The sequence below is a fragment of the Bombus impatiens genome, unplaced genomic scaffold, assembly GCF_000188095.3.
Source record: "Bombus impatiens unplaced genomic scaffold, BIMP_2.2 scf_0537, whole genome shotgun sequence".
In the NCBI taxonomy this organism is placed as follows: Eukaryota; Metazoa; Arthropoda; class Insecta; order Hymenoptera; family Apidae; genus Bombus; species Bombus impatiens.
The window spans coordinates 188,889-209,539 of record NT_176956.1 but is presented as its reverse complement, the minus strand read 5'-3'; the positions used below and the strand labels follow the sequence as shown (position 1 = coordinate 209,539).

Genomic DNA, 20,651 nt, shown 5'->3' with positions numbered 1-20,651 from the left:
AGAACGAAGATATAAAAGATGGAAAAATTCGACGAAATGAAAGTGTGCAGTTATACGCGCAATACAGGAGAGGAAAATCGTTCGCGAAGAAACAAAAGACGTACTTTCTAGGTTCGTTGTATTTTCATAAAGCCCTTTTACTACGTTCGACAAATTTATAAAGCGAGATAGCTTTGACATCGCCTTGACGATATACGAACGGGTAGAAGAATCTTCCAGCCATTCCGTCATTCCTTTAAAACGGTAGAAGCTTCAGTTTGCCACGACTTCCGGGTAAAGGTTAGCGATGTTGACATTGTAGTTTCACGAATATCATCTCATATATAGTGGATACCGGAATTTGCCGAGATCCAAGCTAGGTAACTGCTGACACGAGTGTATACACCCGGATGTATCATAGTTTTACATCCTAATCCGTAGGATAGAACACCAATCAGCGTCTGGCCTTCCATCAGCGGAGCACCTGGATCACCCTGCAAGCAGACGAGGGTTGACGGTTTCAGTGATTACTTGTAGCTCCGAGTTCTGTTTTTCTGTCGCGTACAATATCTATTTCTATTGAACAGAAATAGATGCAGCCGTTATCGTTTGACATTTATCATTCGAAACTAAACTTTGTCAGTTTGTCGGTTTATTTTTAGGTATCGAACGATTTTAAGTAAACGTTTCTGCGTTTCAATGGGGGGAAAATAATTATTTTGGGAAAGGTATTCGAATATGATAGAGATATATAAAAAAAAGAAGAGTTTTAAGATATATTGCTAATAATAATTACAGAATTATTTAGATTCTTTAGATTCAAGATTATTTAGATTCAGAGATGTGAATATAATTTGTAACTTTTTTTCTAACAACAGTTGAAAATATCGTTCATACGTGTAATAGAATGCACTAAAAAATAAAATTATCGAGATTGAACAATCGTGGAAGAAGGAAGATAAAACGACTGGTGTCAATAATGGCAGAAGGTTATTTCGAATTTTAAAATCTAACATCGCCTCGTGCGTTCTACGTATATGTATACTATGCGTTATGATACTCGCCAATATCCTCGAACAAAGAACGCGAAAATTGCCACTGAAGAACGGTTTGAAAATTTCGCTTAGTTTTGCTTCGTTTAAACGCGTTCGCATTCAAAAATTCAGCGTTCGAAATCTCCATCGCGTTTATCTGTTTTGAAAAGACGTGCAGCGTTACATAACTTTCGCGGGATTGTATTTCCAATAGAGAAATATTCATGCGAAAGGGACAAGGGAGGGATAAAAAAAAATGGAACAAAAATTGGAATCTATTGGCGATAGAGAACCAACCGAAAGATATAGATTTTTCTATCGCTCTGGCGAATTTTATTGTTATTACTATAACGACGGGGCGTGTAGGAATCTCCGCAGCTTTATGACAATTTTCTATTATGCACGATGAATAATGTTCACTTTCTATTCATCTGACCGTATTCAAACGTTGCTTATAAACCCGACGTATCTTTTGTGCATTGTATCGGCGAACCGTTAGCACGACGATTCAGTCAGAAATGGAACGCAATGTCAGATATTGGCGTTAACGATATCATCGACGGTGCCTATAATTAATTGGACTTGTTTGAGAATTTGCCAACGTTCTCCCCTTCGCCGAATGAAAAATAAGCAAGAAGATTCAGGAGTGAAATAAATCTTCTGCCAAATCTTAGAAATACGACGGTGTAGTTATCGAAGATACTTTCGGCTATGCGTATATTTGAAATCAAAGCCAAATGAAAATTATACGAGCCGTTCAGAAGTCATATCGATCACTTCCATAAATTAAAAGACAAGAACGAGAAATTATTGAAAGTTTAAATATAATTGCAGGAATTGAACTAGAAATTATTTCCAACCTCGCGAAAGAACAAGATTTCAACGATGTCGGGATATATGAAATTTTTATTTCTCACTTTAGATCTGATCTATCTTAAAGTACTCGCCCGTGTATGCAATTAAAATCCTTTTCTCTCTTTAAAATACTCAAATCTAACTAACATTTGCGTGCGAATGCTAAATTGCGCTTTTCCAACACACAAATCGTAAATGAACTTGCGACGAACCTATAATTATCTGAAATTCCTTGACCCAATGGATACCAAACGTTCGCCGTTCGTTTCGCCTGCTAATTACGGATCGCATAAATTTTCAACCTCGATGGTCCGGTTTATCCGGTCTTTTCCAATTCTGTCCACGTACGAATCGTTCGAATCTAGATCACTGGATTTATCTGCCCGACGTTATCTTTGCGCTCGACTCAAAGCCTTGAAATCAGGCGCATCAGTTTGCTTGACAATTTGATTCGGTCACCGCGCCGCCTGAATTAGTCGAACGTGTGTCTCGACCCGGCAAACGTTAAATTGATCGTTGACTAATTGTACGACCAAGTGTAAGCAGCCAGAGTACGTGGAGAACAATTATAATCGACTGAGACTGTGAGATTGCGTGGAAAAACGGTGCAAATGTGTCGAAAGTTTTTGAAACGCAAAATTAATTAGTAAATAGGCTGCGGATATTTACGTAAATTCATATTTTTATAAACACAACCAAAGAAATAGAACCTATACAGAAATTTATTTAAATATTTTAATTACTGTCTTAATTTGCATACTTCTGCGCGTATACTAGATGCATTTTATGCGCTTTTACATCTTCAGATTTGCCAGGAAATGCAAATCAAGTACAAATGAAAATTTCTAATGAATCCGAATTCTAATGAAAGATCGCATCAATTAATAGAAACGCTATACGTAAGACCATTTGTGTAGAGAATTTCATTGTGATCTATAAATTTTCGAGCAATTAATACGTTCGATAATTTCTTTAGATTTCATTTTATTCATAGCTTTTATTAAAACAAACCTCGTCGCTTCTATGTATGTATCTCTCTAAGCTTTTCAATTACACGATAATAACAAATTCAGTGATTTAATCGTTATACTAGCGATAACCATATGATTGAAACGTTGATCGAAATGTTGACTCGTTGAATTATTATCGCGAACGCGTTGTTAAGAGAAGTTTACAAAGGAAAACTCGAACGAATGCTCGTGTTAATAAACGATAAACAATGCCAATGGAATCCAAGAAATTTCAATAGCCATTGAATATTCAGAGGATAATGTGGTATTGGTGCATGAATCGGGCATTGTTGCTTCACGTATCATTGTTCGTCAAGAAGTACCGTTTCTAAAATTCCAGCTGCATTTTCATGGTAGTTCAACGAATGGACGATTCGATATAAATTTACGATCCTAGATATACGTGTCTGGTTTATGTGATTGTCTTTTAAGGTTCATACTTTTCGATGAAAATAGGTAAAAGAATTAGCTGGATACACGCGTGGACCCTAAAAGATTTTACGGATGATTTCACAAGTTGTAGGTCACAAGTTACTAGCGCTGATAACGAAAAATCGAGGAAAGTTCAGAAACTTATCACGAAATATCCGAGAAATTAATTTCTGCTCTCGATTCTTTAACAGTACCTATATCAAAAAGAGAAGTAGAGTTTGCAGACGATGCGTAATTTGCATTTCAATGATCTTGCCAAACTCTCTTGCACTTCAAAACTATGAAACTATTCGAACTCCTTAACTCATTGTCAGAACTTCAAAAACTTGAAATATGCAATTCTCAACCCTGTACAGAATCCAGTGCTTCTTCGACGCTTCTACCTCGCCTTCGTTTACAACGAACCATAGTAAAAATAACTCGACTTTGTTAAACGACTTTTCTTTGCCTAAGATGCTATCTTCGACGAACAATTAGCTCAACTTTCCCTAAAACATCCACTCGATCATTTATGCTGAACAATCAACCATCCTGTTCGATCCACTAATTGCACGGCAAACAATGACCACCAAAACAAAGTGATCCGTCTTCCTTACCGTCCAACCTGCCAAACCAACCTCCGGTGGCACATTTTTGGGGACTCGTGCTCTGTATCTCGGAAACGGTTGCGACTAACATCACCGTGTCATGCAAGCAACATGTACGTAACACAGTGTCTCGCATAACTGGGTCAATCACTGTAGCTCGAAAACGGTAGAAAATAGAAAAAGTTGCCGTCAGGCAAAATTGTCTACGTTGGAAATGGTGGTGTTTCGAGGATTTTAGGCTCACTCCTATCTTTTTAAACGAAACTATCGATCTTTTTATACGATCTATGCGTTTTGATATTTTCTATTAAAATGCTTAGCATTTCGTGAAAAACAAGGAGAGACATACTCTCGAGTTTTCTGTTATAAATACTACGAAATTAAACGTCAAAAATATCTCTCACGCTGATCCAAGCGTCTTAATATCGTTTTATACGGAATACAAAATTTCGTCTGTCGGTGCAGAAAAACAATTTTTTAACTCACTAATCTTTAAATCTTATCCATAGGGAATAAAAAGACGCGTCGATCGATTTACATACAAAAAGAGATTTAAAAATTAATCGACTTTCACAGAGAAATTCTTAATACGTTTTCGTAGAAAATAAGAAAACGCATCGATTAGTAGAAAAAGAAACTGGTAGTTCCATTAAACAAGGTATAGGTGACCTCAAAATCTTTAAAGCTCCACGCCTGTCCAAGTATTCATACCGAGCAATGTATTATTCGAAATCATTTAACTTTGTCTAATGAAATTGTTTCTCATCTTCTGTTCTACCAAAGCTATAATCTATTCCAGTAGCATGCCATATCCTGTATAACTACGTATACAGGTAAAGTGGTGCAGCGTATCAGCATCACACAGAGGCAAGCGTCGAGTGGCATCGCATACGACGAGGTCGAGGAATCTCCTTGGCAAAACCCTTCAGGGCGCTTAACTGCCGCAGGGATGTCGCGGCTCGCGAATCCACGCATCTCTCCCTTTCCTCTGTCTACGATCTCAGTTTCCAACCGCTTTCTGCCCCTTGGATCCGCTTCTAGGCCACGTTCTCTGATCTCCATCTTACCTGACACGTCTCTACCCCGTGGGTCATGTTACCAGCGCAGAGCATCGTCTGGAACACTGGCTCGTAACAGGGCATCGTCGAGCTGCAGGTACTCTGATTCACGAGCGGTACAGCTGTCACCGTGAGCCGGGATTCCACCGGACCAACCTGAAAATCGTTGATCGATCAAACAGATCACATGGTGCTTCAGGATAGCTAAGACAATGGCTTGACTGGATAGAGCGTAGTGTGTACGATCGTTGATGTGCGTGGATCAGGATATCGATTGTCGTATGAGAAGATCGATACGTGCAGCTTTATTCGGATTAATCAAGCGACTGAATCGCAACGAGCCAACGTCACGCAAGGCGACGAAAACGCAATTCGATCAATTTGACTAATCCGAACGAAGCTCGTGCTAAGAACGACGCTTTGTTTGTGGGCAGTTTTTAGAAAATTTGAGAAGGTTAATTTGAACATGGAAAAGGAAAAAAGTGGAAGAGAGAAGCTTCGATTTAATTCATCGACTATCTTTAAATGTCTCTTTGAACGTTTTCGAGCGAAGAATTTTCATGGAACGAATATCGTGTTGTTACAGTAGGATAAAAATCGTTTGATCTATTGCTTTTGAAAATATCGCGAAATATCGTTCGCGCAATTTTGCCCGGGCGTTAACGAAATTGAAATGCGCGTTGTTGCTTGTTTCTTTATTCGGCAATTGAAAATTGGCCATCATAAAAGGTGTATACATTTGTTTTTTCCGCGTTCGCCAGATATCGTATCAGGACAAAAATGGAATCAGATATCGGGATGAAAGTGAATATTTAGTGAACGAGTTTGCGTTTTAATGATCGCACGATGACACGGAAAGATAATCAGCGCCGAGCATAAAACGAATGTTCGTTTGCTACGATTTTCCAGCGCGATACAATGTTAAAAACACGGCACATTTTCATCGTATTTTACCGTGTTATCGGTAGAAATATTTTTGCCAATTTATATCCGATTGTTGAATATAAGAATCACGTGGCACAGCAACGTTTCACGATACATCAAAATTTATAAAATTAGAAACATAGATAAACGATTAACGAATGGTGCCGACACGTTTTACCAAACTTTATCGACAGCACGAAAGTTTTATTTTATTAATAACATCAGAAACACTACCTACCAGAGTGTGCCTCCAGCCTGTCACGTAACACGTCGTTCCATCATCGAGCTTGTAGTCTTCCTTTTCCGGAAGTTCTATTGGCAACAATTTCTCGCCGAATTGTACGGGGATTCTCAGCTGCGCTCCAGAAAAATACGACATAATTAAATATTTATCTCGAAACGTTTTCTCAATACCATTTTATTTAATACGATGTTTCCCTCATAAGGATAGAATTTGTAAATATTTTTTGAAAAACTCATATTTCACTTTTCAACGATATTCTCGGGAATTAACATCGTAAACGTCATTGGCACGTTTCGTCTTCAACTTTCCACTAATGCATCATCGCCAGACGTTTATTGAACTTTTCGCGCCTACGTTGAACCGTTCGTTTTCGAGTTTCTGCCACAACAGCTAAATATTTCTATGCCATTTTATCCATTTGCAGAAGAGACAGGAGATATTGGGTTTAAAATCGTTGAAAGAGAACAAAGTAAAAGTATTTCGACGATATCACGGAAAATTAGTTTTCTATAAATTTTCTATTGTTTTGTATCATGTGGAAGATCGATTGTTTACCGTACTTAAAAATAAATGGAATCTTCACAAGGCGGATACAATTTTAGTGATTTAGGAAAATCTTCAAAAATGGAAAAATACGTTTAGTAAGAGCACAGCGGTATTGAAAGGTTAAAACAAGTATATCATTTGACTTCAAAATTCTGCCAAAATGTTTAGCTTTCGTTCGACAAAAATCGCCATAACAAGTCAAATTGTTCATACCTTGATAAGCGCGATATCATTGAGCAGCACGTACTTATCAAAATCTTCGTGTACGACGATGTTGGCCACTTCCAATTCGTCTCCTTCGACAGAAAGCATGGACGAACGTACTCGTACAGTCATCGTAGCCGGGTCCGAACTGTAAGCAATTACGTTCCGTTATTCGTTGGCTGGTTCGCGCTGATACGCAATTTCTATAAAACCGCGTGGAATTCCGTGCACGATACTCACCCAAAAACGCAGGACGCCACAGTCATCACCCATGATTCGTGCATTAACGCTCCGCTACAAACATGTTTGCCGTAGATCTCGATGGACACCTGTATCACACGAGCAATCACCAAACGAAACAATCATAAAACGTAATAGCGTATTTTCTATTCGAGACTATTGCACGTAGAATCGCAAAATTGAATTAATGTACTTAAATCACCATTTGTAAGTATTTGCATGCGTGATGCAATTTGATCGAAAAATGTATATTTTTCTAGAGGTAGTGTTAATTCTTTGCTTTTTGTCATAGTTGCGATCAAACGTTCTTCTAAATTAAAACTCAAACGAACAATGTCTCTACATCGTTCTAACTTCGTGCTTATCTATAGTTGACAAGTAAAAAATATTAGAATAAATTACTCGGTTTGCACATGTATGTACAACCATACTACTGAAATGGCTGAAGTGTGAATACGTACTAAATGAGCGTTGAACCGAGTTCTTTTAATCTTATCGTCTTAACTATGCACAAATGTTGGCAATCTTCAGATGTTACGATCAATATTTTGACTTACATGATAAGGATACTCTGTGATGTCGGCGTACTTGAAGTTATCGGACGCAAGAACTGCACAGAAAATACAAAATATTTTGTCTGTTAATTCGACACTATTAACACTCGACTGTTATCGTTCGCTCGTAGATAATTCATCACGGTTAAGACGCAGTTTACACGCAAATTAAATCAGTTAATTTTTAAGTACATCCTTCTAATTTATATGATAACAATCATTAATATAATTAAAAATTAAACTTTATGTAATTAAAAATTACATAAAATTAAACAACTTGATACAAATCTACGTGATACAAGCGTGATACAAATGTAGTTAAACGTAAGTAATGAACAAAAATGTATTTGCGATACTCAAGAGTATGGATGTTTGTCCACTTGTGGAAAATTTCGAGGCGTATAAATTTAACGAGACACAGAAAACAAGAAAAATTAAGTACTCGATATCTCTATTTGGATTTAATTGCTTCGTGTTCGCAATTAGCGTTTTTCTGACCCAACCGTATTGGTCTAGAGTTAACGAAACTTACCGTTTCCAAGAAGAATACAAAATAAGATCAGAATTTTTGTAACCATTTTAACACCGATCGATGAGAAGCAACGAGTAACTGGTTGGGTTGTAGAAGCTATGACCAGGTTAAAAGTTGTCGATACTCGTGCGGGGCCAAATATTCCGTTGATATCGCGACGTTATCGATCATTATCCGATGTCCAAGTTCGTCGTCGTTGGAACTTCAAAGGAATCCATTTCACGTAGCCCGATAAATTCGGCGGAAAAAAATGAAACGTTCACAGATTTCTGGTAAAACAGAGTTTCATCGACGCATTCGACCATTCGAGTGAGATCACGATTAGCGATATCGTATCGAGTCTCGACTCGAGATAATGGAACAATCGTGTCAAGATTAGTCACATATCCAATTTGGAGCAATTTGCAACTAATCGATCGGACGTACTTGATAAAACGTATTTCTTGTATTCATCGCGTGTGTACTTTGTGAGCTTTCGAGTGTCCGACCGCTCACGTTTTATATTGTTTTATCCGTGTCTAGCTTCAATAAAAGCTTTCAACGCATTTTCTTATCGAAAGGTTCGATCGAACGAAATGAAACGTCGAAGACCGCCGTCTATTAGAAATAGTACGTTAAATAAAATATATTATCTCGCGTCGCTCTTCTTCCTTCAGATCTTCATAATTATAGGAATTTCTAATTTTTCGTAATACGTAGATCTCGAGTGAAACTTTATACGATGAATAGACTCGAGATTTTCATGCATTTCGCGAGAAATGCGAAAGTGCGTAAATGCGTACGATGCGCGTGATAAAAAAAGACGTAGAAATAGCTAAAGTAAAGTAATCATGGCAATATTTGGATAATAAATTTCTAATAAAATTTTATATAATAACTTCAGACGATAGAAAAGTAAACTAGATTAAAAGTTATTAGAAACGAATATCGAGTAATAGAGAGAGAAAAGAAGGGATGAAAGACATTTCAAAGAATTTCAACGCTAGTGCAGATCACGGTAACAGTTATCTTGATCGAACTGTCCAACTGGATAAACTATCGGAGAAAGTTCGCGGTACTCTGGGGATCAAAGGTAGCCAAACGTAAAAAGCATTTCGCGGTTAAGCAAACTATTTCATCCGTCAATCTGTCGTCGAACGTCAATATTGTATTCTCCCTTTGTGAAGCGATTGCTATCGCTCTGTTTTACAATTATAACGGAATAACTAAAGCAAAAGTACGTTCGTACAGTCCGTTGCTTTCCTTTTCCAAGTTGCTATAATACGAATAATATGGCAGAATATCGGAAAGAAAAATATATCTTGCAGAAAATGACATATTAGGTTCGAATAAAATTTGCGAATATGTGCTTCTTTCCTATTACAAGCTGCGATAAAAGATCCAAGTTATAAAGGAAACGATTAATCGTTCGACTTTTGCGTTCGTGTCTGATAATGATCTAATTGCAAGAACTAACGAACTAGTTTCAATATTATTTCTTTAAAAACTTATTATCGATGGTATTGCGCGATAGCGTTAGTTTATTGTCGATAGCGCTACTCTTGCTTTTGGTTAATTTTCAAACGAAAAATTACCAGCCTTGAGTTGCACGAACCAACGTTGAACTTTTTTAACGCTTACACGACCTTCCTCAAACGCTAAGTTTACGTAATCGGTAACGTATAATTCGTTACAAATTGATAAGTATCAGCTGTCTGTAATCGCTAACGTTCGATGCATGTGTATTATTGCAATGTGTTTCTTCTTCGATGTAGCTGCTAACCACCAACCGTTGGATAAAATTTAATACGTAGTGTTCTAAAAAGAACACATTCCATACGAATCAATCAGAAAATTCACCTCAAGAGAACACATTCCATTACCATTTTGTATGCGTATAGCTCACATACATATGAAACTGGTATTTTGAACATTAAATCAATCACTCTTATTTTTATAATGATTTATATTATATTTACGCAATAACGTTTACAGAAAAATATTTATCAAAAGTATAATACATTCTCTCCTTGAGATATTAACAATATTTTAGGAATATTATTATAGCTACATAGTTATATCAATATAGTATTTTATCGACTACATTGTATTTTAATTACAATTTAAGGATAATTATCTTTTAAACTCCACTGTGGGTCTTGATCCAGGACCGTAGATTAGCAACGTTCGTGTAAACACCAGGATATTTGGGTTTGGCGCACCCATAGCCCCAGGACACGAGCCCATACAGGAATCCATCAGCCGTCAAAGGTCCACCAGAGTCACCTTGGCAGGCATCTTTTCCACCTGAGGTGTAACCGGCGCATATCATTCTATCGGTGATCTTGTTCATGTACCTGTAAGCATCTGCACACTCTGATTTGCTCACTATCGGGACCGATACTTTCATCAACCGTGCAGAAGTCGATCCGCCTTCCTGTAACCATTCAGGAATTAACTTTCATTTATTTTATGCGAGGAAGATGAATTTTGAGCGATTAACTTTTATTAATTTTATATGAAAACTAATATAGATACTGTAAGTTTGGAAAAATACTGGTTAATATATCTAATAATTATTGCTTCTCGATACGAAATTTAAGTTGATATTTATAATATACAGGGTGGTTGGTAACTAGTTGTACAATAAAAATTTTTCGCTTGAGGCTTTGTTTTCGAGAAAATCGACTTTGAATTATCGCTCGGTACTCGTGCACTTTATCGCGTCTCGTTATAACGGATCTCACTGTAGATCGTTGTCTCGATGGAAAAATTAAAAAAAAAAAATTAAAAAACAATGTTTATTCTATATTTTCGACTTCTTTTTTCGCGTAGAATCACCCCCTTTCTGCTTGTACCACCAGTTACCAACCACCCTGTATATAAATATATATTTCTATAATAATAACTTTATCATTTTTATATTTACAAAATATTGTAAACAAAGATTTCGTTACGATTCAACTATTGCGTTTACCACAGTCCTATAAATTTCTTTTTACAAAGTTTCTCGATCAGGGTATTAAGAAATCTTTTAAGAAAGTAAGACAAGAGCTTGTTTTAAAGAGTAACAGTTGGACGTACATTAAACAACAAATAATCTTTTAGATAAATAGTTTACTCTCGTTTGAAAGTTAAATGGTCGACCCACGTACCGTAAGCGTACCCCAGCCAGTCACGTTCACCATCTTATTAGGCAACAGTTCCGTGTTTGCCGGTTTTATAGGTTGCACATTCGTACCAAACTCGACCGTGCCATTAATCTGAATCACAATTTTTATCGCATTAAGTTCAACAGTTCTTTGCTACTAAATTAAAATGATCGATAGTATGAAAAAATTGTAATCAAACTTATCTAAAAAAAATCACGATCAGTAGGTGATATCAAGATTTTTACATGCCAAAGTATTACAATTAATTACAATACAATATAATATGTTATTGAAACGACTCTCATTTAATTACAAACAAGTATTTCTGATTATCACATAACAGCGATACTAAACGCAGTTAATCAACAAACTGCAAATATATTCGACGCTTCATTCGAAATCCGTAGCGATAATTAAAATAAATATCTCATTCTCGGTAGATGATATTTTAATCGCTATCATTTTCATTCTATTATTGCTTTTCTCTGTTTCCTTATATCGTTCTACAGCATTGGTACAGTGTCATGTACATCTTGTATGTAATAACAAGAGCATTAAGTTTTATGCGTATTTTTTTTGAATTTAACGCGAGTTTTACGAGTCGAAAAACGATACGAAGAAAAATCGTATTGACGATATTTTGTCAACCGAGCGTCTTTCGTACGTTAGTATACCGTTTACTCGATAAATATTGAAAATTCAAATTCATTTATTTCACATACATACGTATACATCAGATACTTTATATACATATACATGTGATACTTTACATAAACACATACATATGATATTTTACTTTTGGCGATTCTTGTATGGAAAATTCAAAATCGGCATCTTTCGCCCAATTACCCTGTCATGATCGTTTTATAATATGCAATTATATGATATTTTTTCTACGTACCTCCAAAAGGGCGACATCAAAATCGATGGTTCGCGCATTGTAGCTAGGGTGTCGAATGATATTTTTTATTCCATAAGGAGTGCCCAAGTCTTTGTGACTGCTACCAATTCGTATAGTATATTGGCTCGGAGATAATCTGTAATCGATAGAGCGTCAAAATACCAACCAGCCCGGATTTCCCTCGTACACGATGTACATACAATGAAATGCACTTTGTTGGTTTTCCAAAATATGCGTATGGTGTTTAACGACCTTATTGTTATTGCATAATGGCCGGCAATCGGAATGGAATGCGAGCCACAAAGCCGATTTAATATCGCGATAGCTTTAATAATTATTATCGTAATGAGCCAGTGAACATTCCGATGCGCGAAAATACCCGGATCATCCGTATGATCGTATCATGGTACTTCATCCCGGTGTTCGACGGATTCGATTATTCAAAATGGCAAAGTAAAAGTAACATCGACTCGTTGACAAGTATAATATGGCGTCATTACAGCGAAATTGTGACGTTGCCATGTAGTTGAGGAATTTGAACGACCATTTTGTAATTCTGTTCTTCGTGTTACAGATTAAAGCGCGAAAAAGATCTTTAACTTTACTAGAAGAATATTCGTTCCCAATGTAATTGATTATTATTTTTTAACTTTTAATTGGTAAATGGTAAATATGGTAGAAACATAGAAACCGAGAGGGCACGTAATTGAATTTTAGACAACTGTATCAGAAGTGGTTGAGTTCGACAAATTCAAGTTAGCGTATTTACGATAAACGAAGAAAATGATTTGAGAATTCTAAAAATAAATCCTGTAATTCTGTTCTTCGGGTTACAGATTAAAGCGCGGAAAAGATCTTTAATTTTACGAGAAGAATATTCGTTCCCAATGTAATTGATTATTATTTTCTAACTTTTAATTGGTAAATATGGTAGAAACATAGAAACCGAGAGGGCACGTAATTGAATTTTAGACAACTGTATCAGAAGTGGTTGAGTTCGACAAATTCAAGTTAGCGTATTTACGATAAACGAAGAAAATGATTTGAGAATTCTAAAAATAAAGCTAGAAAATATTATAATTTACTTTCGACGGAACACGATCTTAGTTGCAAACATTCCTGCAACACCCTGTATCAACAGAATGTATATAAATTGAATTTTATGAAAAAAATCCCTAGCTAAATTCTTCCTACGATAAACGGTTTTCCTGTTAATTAATTGTAGCATTTCGTCCGCAAAATATCGATTTAATGGGTAAGCCAAGAGATTATCGCGCGAAGGATAAATTCAATTAAAGTTCGTTGAACGCAATCAAAGTCGAGATTACTACGTTTTGGTCCGGAAGATTCATACGCCACCAATGTGAAGCAGACGTTTATTCACGGTTGCTTAACGCACGCATTACTGTTAACTTTATGTATTTGTGTTATTACCCCACGCAATGAGCTGCAGTGATGGCCCAATTACTACTGATGATCGAGCCACCGCAAATGTGTCCGCTAGTTTGCAAACTCAGTTGATGCGGATGTTGACCTATGTCGACCTGGCTTCCTCCAATGATTCGAGGGTCCGGAAACAGAGAGAGCGGCTTCGGCACAGAGCCTGTGGCATTAAATTAGAGAAAATGAAGTAAGGAGATTCATTAGAGAAAAACACGATGGATAAATAGCGATATTTGTTATTCTTTTGATTGTAATACCACTTGATGATTATGAGAGAAGGATTTTAATACGACATGATGAAAACAACCCGTTATGGATCTAATCACGCGAGTCTTTTAAAAATAGCTTAGTTCAAACTTAAAAATAGCGATAGTTGACTGTTGCGAGAAGCATTTTTTTTTTTTTTTTTTTATTGAAAGAACATATTTTTAAAATGTTTAAAGGAATGAAAAAAAACACATACACACCACTTTCTATTTCACCCTCGCATCGATATATCACATGCAGCGATCGTATCTAATTACACAGTGCGAATCAGAAAAGGAACTTATTTGGAATATTCTATAAAGTGTACGACGAAAGCAGTTGTAAAATTTCAGTTGGATTTTTCCATCGAGCCGCAGCAATGGATTACAGGCACTTTAACAGGACTGTTGCGAGAAGCTTTTCGAAAGAACACATTTTTAAAATGTTTAAAGGAATGAAAAAAACACATACACACCCCTTTCTATCTCACCCTCGCATCGATATATCACATGCAGCGATCGTGTCTAATTACACAGTGCGAATCAGAAAAGAAACTTATTTGAAATATTTTATAAAGTGTAGGACGAAAGCAGTTGTAAGATTTCAATTGGATTTTTCCATCGAGCCGCAGCAACGGATTACAGGCACCTATCATATTTAGTTACTCTATGAAAACCAACAAATTATTTATTACTTATAGTCTATAAAGCATATAGTAAAAGCAGCTTCAAAATTTCGATTCGATTATTACTCCCGTCTATTTTACTTTCATACGTTACAATGTAATTACACAGCGTGAAAAGCAGGAAAGAAACGATACGTTTGTAACGCGGAGCGATCGTATAAGAGAATTAAAGGGCGGTGGAAATCCCTTTGCTCGCACTCACCGAGGCAGCCGACGATGAAAGCAGCGAGTAAAACGATTCGCAACATCTTAGAACAATATGAAGATTGCGCGTAGCGAACAGCTTTTATACGAAAAACTTGCTGCACTGATTCAGCGAAAAATCCTTATCTGAAGACAATGTACCGTGTTTTGTGCAAGTAGCACATGGTGCAGGCATTCGTAACGTGGCGAGGGATGAGCGGGGATAGAAAGCATAGGGGACAAGGGGGATGGCAGATCGCGTAGGAGAAGAATAGCTGTGCCTTTTCGTAAACGCGATTGCAACGATATCACGAGATAAAAGTCGCGTCGTAGTATGCGAGAGGCGCGATAGGATTTTGAATAAGCGCACACTTCGCCCGATAAGGAATCTTCAATGATCTTGCTGCACGTCGCCCCTGTGCACGTTTTCTGATCGCAATGAAGCTCGGTCTTGCGACGAGCTTTCGCGACAGATTGCTCGAACCATGCTCCGTTATTACGATGAAATCTCCTTAAGAATCGAATTTTCCTTGCTGCTGCGCAAATTTTCCATCTTTTTCTTATAAGCACGCTCGCGTTACAAACGCGAATTATAAGCTATGTTGCTGGGTGTAGTGTGTAACGCGTAGACTGAGGATTTTTACACAAATCCGCATCTTTGTAAACACGAACGACGAAATAAATTCCAAATAGCGATTCTCCACTTTACATAGGATAATTCATTTATTTCTACATATTAGCTATGTATATTCCGTACGTGTTTGGATCTTTCGATTTCCTATAAATACATAAATACCTCAGATAGGTAATATGGAAATCAGGAAGAGAAGAAACGATAGAAAGAACATTTCTGGTTCGGTCGTGGAACTTTGAAGTTGCCGGACTTTTTAATCCCCTCGTCTTTCATCATGTTACTTTTAAAATATTCATATAAAATTACGAAATTTCGTGAGAGTCTCTTGCGATAATTCATGCAAAATTTTACGGTATAGAAATAGATTCTATAGGCAAATTATTTGCCATTGTAGTATATACTCGCATAGATAAAATAGATAGACAAAAAATAATTTGTTAGTCGATGGAATTGAAGTTGAATGGAATCGAAACGACAAACTACGAACTGTGAATAAAGAAATCGATAAAAATATTACAACCGCTGAATAAATTATTATTTCACCCTCTGTGTTAATATCTTCTATCGAAGATTAATTTTATATTATTTTATATTATATTCAAGTTTATATACATATGTATATAACGATATATAAAAATCGATGTATTACATTAAACGTAAGATTTGCCCTTTTACGAATGAAATTTTAGCTTGATATTTCTGAAAAAATCGTTAAATTATTATATCATAAATAATTCAACGATTATTAAATATTATTACATCACTCTTTTCGGCATGTTCTAATTTAGACTAGAATTGCTTCAACGACTGACGAAGATATACGATCTCGACGTATCGACATTTTTTATCTGTAATAAAGCTAAATCATCTTTAAACATCCTGATTTATTTAAATTTACAATTGACAGCGTCGCTATTTTCATAGGACGTTATTAGCAACCGGGGACCGATTGCTCGTTCGCGGTTGGTCGTTAGAATTTGAAGGCTAATTGCACACGTTGATTTACACATTTTGTCAGCAAATATATGGATCACTAACGATTGTCCTGCGATTAAACATCCTGCAACGACCGATTGCCGCACGCCACGATTCCATGAAATAAAGCGCAACACAACCAATGTGTATTAGCTTGTAGCAATTCTAAAAGTCAATCGTGTAATCGGTTTCCCCGGCAGCTTTGTACACTTTGTCATCGAATTTTAGTTGCTATCAAAATTAATCATGTTTTTTCTTTATTAATCTCCCTTCGATCAGTCACAGGTTACATTTTATTTCTCGATAAAACGACCACGAGACGATAATACAGTATTTTCTCCGCGGTAAAGATTCGCGCTTCGATTTTCAGAATTCTTTATCCATCTGTTTTTACGTTGTTGTTTGTTTACGAAGATCAAAGCTTCGTTAGAACTTTATTACTCCGCTCGTATCTCAACATCCTTAGCTTAATTTACTTTGTATCTACGATTCCATCTCTCTAACACCTTTACGCTATTTTTTCTTCTTATCTTTTTGCGCTACTACTACTACTTGTATACTGTAATACGAAATGCGATTATCGTTCATTGCATTACTACGGATATGCTGTGTCTAACACAGTCCACCAGATTCGATCACCATAATAGTATCTAACGCTAGGAACAAAACACGAAGCTCGGAACATGCACCGCTCTACCTCGTACCCTTGTCAGCTTTTCGCGAGAAAACGCATTTTCCAGAGGCGCCGTTAATCGATAGAAGCGCGATAAAGAGCCAATGACACGTTTCGTAACCACGTACAGCTACTGCCAAACAATTATCGTATCTTTCATATTTATCTCTTTCAATGCTGAAATCAATTATTCGCCGCTTAATCTCCGATTAATTTCATCTGTATTTTTCTGTCGTTTTGTTCGCCCAAGTCGTTGCAGTCAATCGAGATACTTCAATGTTATCGCTGTAATCTATTGTTCCGACTCCATACGATGCTTCGATCACGGATACGTATCTTGTTTATTTAGTTAAAAAATCAGTCACGATCGATAAACGAAAAACTGTCTGAAATATTTAGGACAGTTTCGATAAGATTTCCTTTTTATAACCGCATCGAGGATTAGAGCGGATCGATCGACTTACACGACAGTTTCTTCGTGCCCCGTTATCTCGTTACTAGTTAGCCAGACGTGGCAGAAGAGGAAGATCGGTAAAATTGGTTTTCATCGATGACGATCGAAACGATGTTCGAATTCTTCGACCGGTAGCTCGATTCGTTTTCCTACTGACGTTCCTCGGGACTTTTAATCCGCAAAGAGAAGCGAAACCGTGAAGACAACTGTAAGAGGAATCGAGCGCGAGTCCCATAGCTTTAGTAGCAAAGATTCCATCGACATCGTCTGGTTCATTGCTAATTAATTAGTTTTCGATCCGGCCGACTTTCAATGGCCGCTCCATCCGCTTTTTTCCCCTTCGACGATAACCTCGCTTATTCCACGGGAGAACTTCTCTAATAGAAATTCTTGCTGCAATTATTTCACAGGTAAAACGAGTTGAAAGCCGGACTTACGATCGAACGGAACGAGTCGCGCTGCTCCGGATAAGGCACGAAGAAACGTGAAATGTTCCGCCTTTAAGGGAACACTTTCGAACGTTCGCGTTGAAAGCAGAAGTACCGTGTCAGAGAACGTTCTTAGTCGCCTTTGCTATGGCTGTTTTCACAAAGCGCTTAGTCAGTCGATCAATTGGCGAGTGCGTAATTAGATTTACGGACTCTGCATATGCGGCGATACTTTAACCCGTCAACGGAATCGTATCTTAAGTAGAAACTTCTCTAATCACGGAATTAAAAGTTAATAAATAACAAAAAAGAAAGAACAAAGAAATAAACCAAAGAAACTACATGCGTGTTAAATTCTATGTAAAAACGCGAAGTTCCATATCGTTGGAAAATTACTTAATTTTAAAGATGACAAGAAAAAAATAATTATTCGTACGCGTGATCTTTTGTTTCAATTTTACGCTAAAGATTTTGTTGAAACATTGGTAGCTCTATTTTTTCCGCGCCAGAGTTAAACGCAACAACTCCCAAACGCATCGCGCACAAAACTTCGAAAACAAACCATTCGCATGAAGAAAAAGAAAAGAAAAGAGAAATCGCGGTATATAAATATTTTAATCGGGAAGCAAAAATAGATTCGACATCTCGTAGCAATATCTTTAAGACGGCACAAACCGTACCAGGTCAAACGTTGCGCAATACCCAGGGATATGCGGATCGCGCGACAGCAGGCAGCGCTGTCTACTTATACGCCATATTTCGAGGATTGTTACGACGGAATAAAAGAGTAACACGACAGGCTGTGCACTCGCCGACATCGGTCTCGCCACCAGCGATTAACATATAAATCAAATCTCTGCCGGTGCAACCCATCCGCCGAAACCTCGACCCGAGCTACCCTTCCCATCCAAGCCTACCAGATTTGCCAAATCTCGCTGATGCCAGCGTAAGATACGTGTCTCTGGCAGCCTGTGCTCATCCTTTGGATAGCTTACGAACTTTCGTCCCGTCGCAAACCCGAAACTCGTCGTCGATACAACCTACGATCCTGATTGAATATGTCACGGAGATGAAACCGGCCGCCTGTCAAGAATCGACGAGACTTTCGCGACCAAACTTCCTGCAACTTACCGCCAGCGCGCGAACAGCTTCGCGAAAGGTTCGAGAAGAAGGTGAATCAGTTTTCGTAGCAATCGTCGAAAGAGGTCGTTTTTCGAAATATCGGATAATTTAAAGAAGGATGGAAGCTCGAGTAGTTTGTACGTCGTAGATAGAAGGCGGATCGTGCGCTATTTGGGTGTTAAGTTTTTTGGGTACCACGATGTCATTCGATAAACGCGGAAAATAAAGTCCATTGTCGTCGATATTTTTTTACGTTCATGCGACTTAGCGACTGCAAAAGAAAACGGTTCTCTAACGTAGAATAGTGGAAGAAGAGAACGATAGATTCGAAGCCTTTTTCAGGATAACTGATAAATTCATAATGTTTTGTAAGAAACGAATATTAGTTTAAATGTTAATTACGCTATTTAATTCAGTTTGTTCGTTAGTAATATCTTTCAAACGTTCGCGCACTTAATCTTGAAATCAAATAAAACGATAGTAACGTGGAATTGATCGATGGCATATTGAATTTCAAAATTATTTCTCCGTAAAAGATAAATACATTTTATCATGTTTTTCACCTACCGTTTCTATTTCATAATCGAAGGCTGAACGACTTTAAGATTCTATATATGTGATCGATCAGTCCCACGTTACACATCGAAATTGCATACGCGCTTTTGAAGTAAAACATTCTTTAAACACTGCTCGCCATAATATCACGGTATCGAAGATATTAAAATATTGTTCGTCTTAATCATCACACCTTTACCTTCCATAGAACTTTGTCAACTTATCAATTATTCTTTAAAAGTTCACATCTTTCGAGAAATTGTTTTTATCTTCAATCGTGCGAATGAGCAGACTTAAAAGCAATCTTCCGATCGATGTTGGTATCAACGAAATCGTCAGCCGGGAAAGCGGAGTATTGATACAGCGACGTCAAAATTTTCCAGTAGCTCGAAGCGGGAATTCGTCGACGAGAAGATTGCCAACGTAATTTGAACGGAAAGAATGGGAGGCAAAATGTGTGACCAAGGCGACAGATCGCCGTAAGTCTGCCGTGAAAGGACTAACGAGTGCCATCCTGGAAGAATTCTTCGGCCAACCGCCGCTATTTTCTGCTTCCTGCATTTTCCCCTCGTACCTGTCCGTACGTCTTCTCGTTTCTTGTTTCTTCTCCTTCTTGCCGTCCAAAGTTTGTCTTTTCTCGTCCAGTTCGCTATTAGTTCATCTTCGATCCTGTTCCACCGACCGTTTTGGTACTACGTCGATTGGATTCCTTCTACCGACGATGGTCAGCGTCGAAGATTTCGCGATTACTACGAGGCAGTGTGTAGCTACGTGATTTCGAAACCATCGTTGGCGTTGATTGTCGAAAATTTCGAAAATTTCAGACGTACGTGCCGCGATATTTCTTTCTTTCTCTCGTGGAAATACAAGGGCAAGAGTAATTTTGAAACAGACATATTTGAAAATATGGCGAGTCGAATCGGGATCGGCACGAATCGAGTAGATTGAGTAAATTAGATAACTACGAAGTCACAGTTTATTTCTTTATATTTGTTGCTTTATTCTCGATATACATCCCTGTA

At 37.4% G+C, this 20,651-nt stretch overlaps 2 protein-coding genes across 2 annotated transcripts; both read right to left on the bottom strand.

Moving 5' to 3' along the window:
• Positions 1 to 101: 101 nt before the first annotated feature.
• Positions 102 to 8,621, bottom strand: LOC100748258 (trypsin-4-like). The gene is made up of 7 exons (XM_003491241.4): positions 8,200 to 8,621; positions 7,671 to 7,723; positions 7,114 to 7,202; positions 6,883 to 7,021; positions 6,118 to 6,234; positions 4,965 to 5,111; positions 102 to 473 (listed from the first exon to the last, which is right to left on the bottom strand). The coding sequence occupies exons 1-7, from the start codon at positions 8,243 to 8,245 to the stop codon at positions 318 to 320; spliced, it is 747 nt and encodes a 248-aa protein (XP_003491289.1). The 5' UTR covers positions 8,246 to 8,621; the 3' UTR covers positions 102 to 317.
• Positions 8,622 to 10,126: 1,505 nt separating this feature from the next.
• LOC100747774 (trypsin-2) lies at positions 10,127 to 14,960 on the bottom strand. Its single transcript, XM_003491237.3, has 5 exons — positions 14,808 to 14,960; positions 13,666 to 13,834; positions 12,232 to 12,367; positions 11,334 to 11,441; positions 10,127 to 10,615 (listed from the first exon to the last, which is right to left on the bottom strand). The coding sequence occupies exons 1-5, from the start codon at positions 14,851 to 14,853 to the stop codon at positions 10,319 to 10,321; spliced, it is 756 nt and encodes a 251-aa protein (XP_003491285.1). The 5' UTR covers positions 14,854 to 14,960; the 3' UTR covers positions 10,127 to 10,318.
• Positions 14,961 to 20,651: the final 5,691 nt, after the last annotated feature.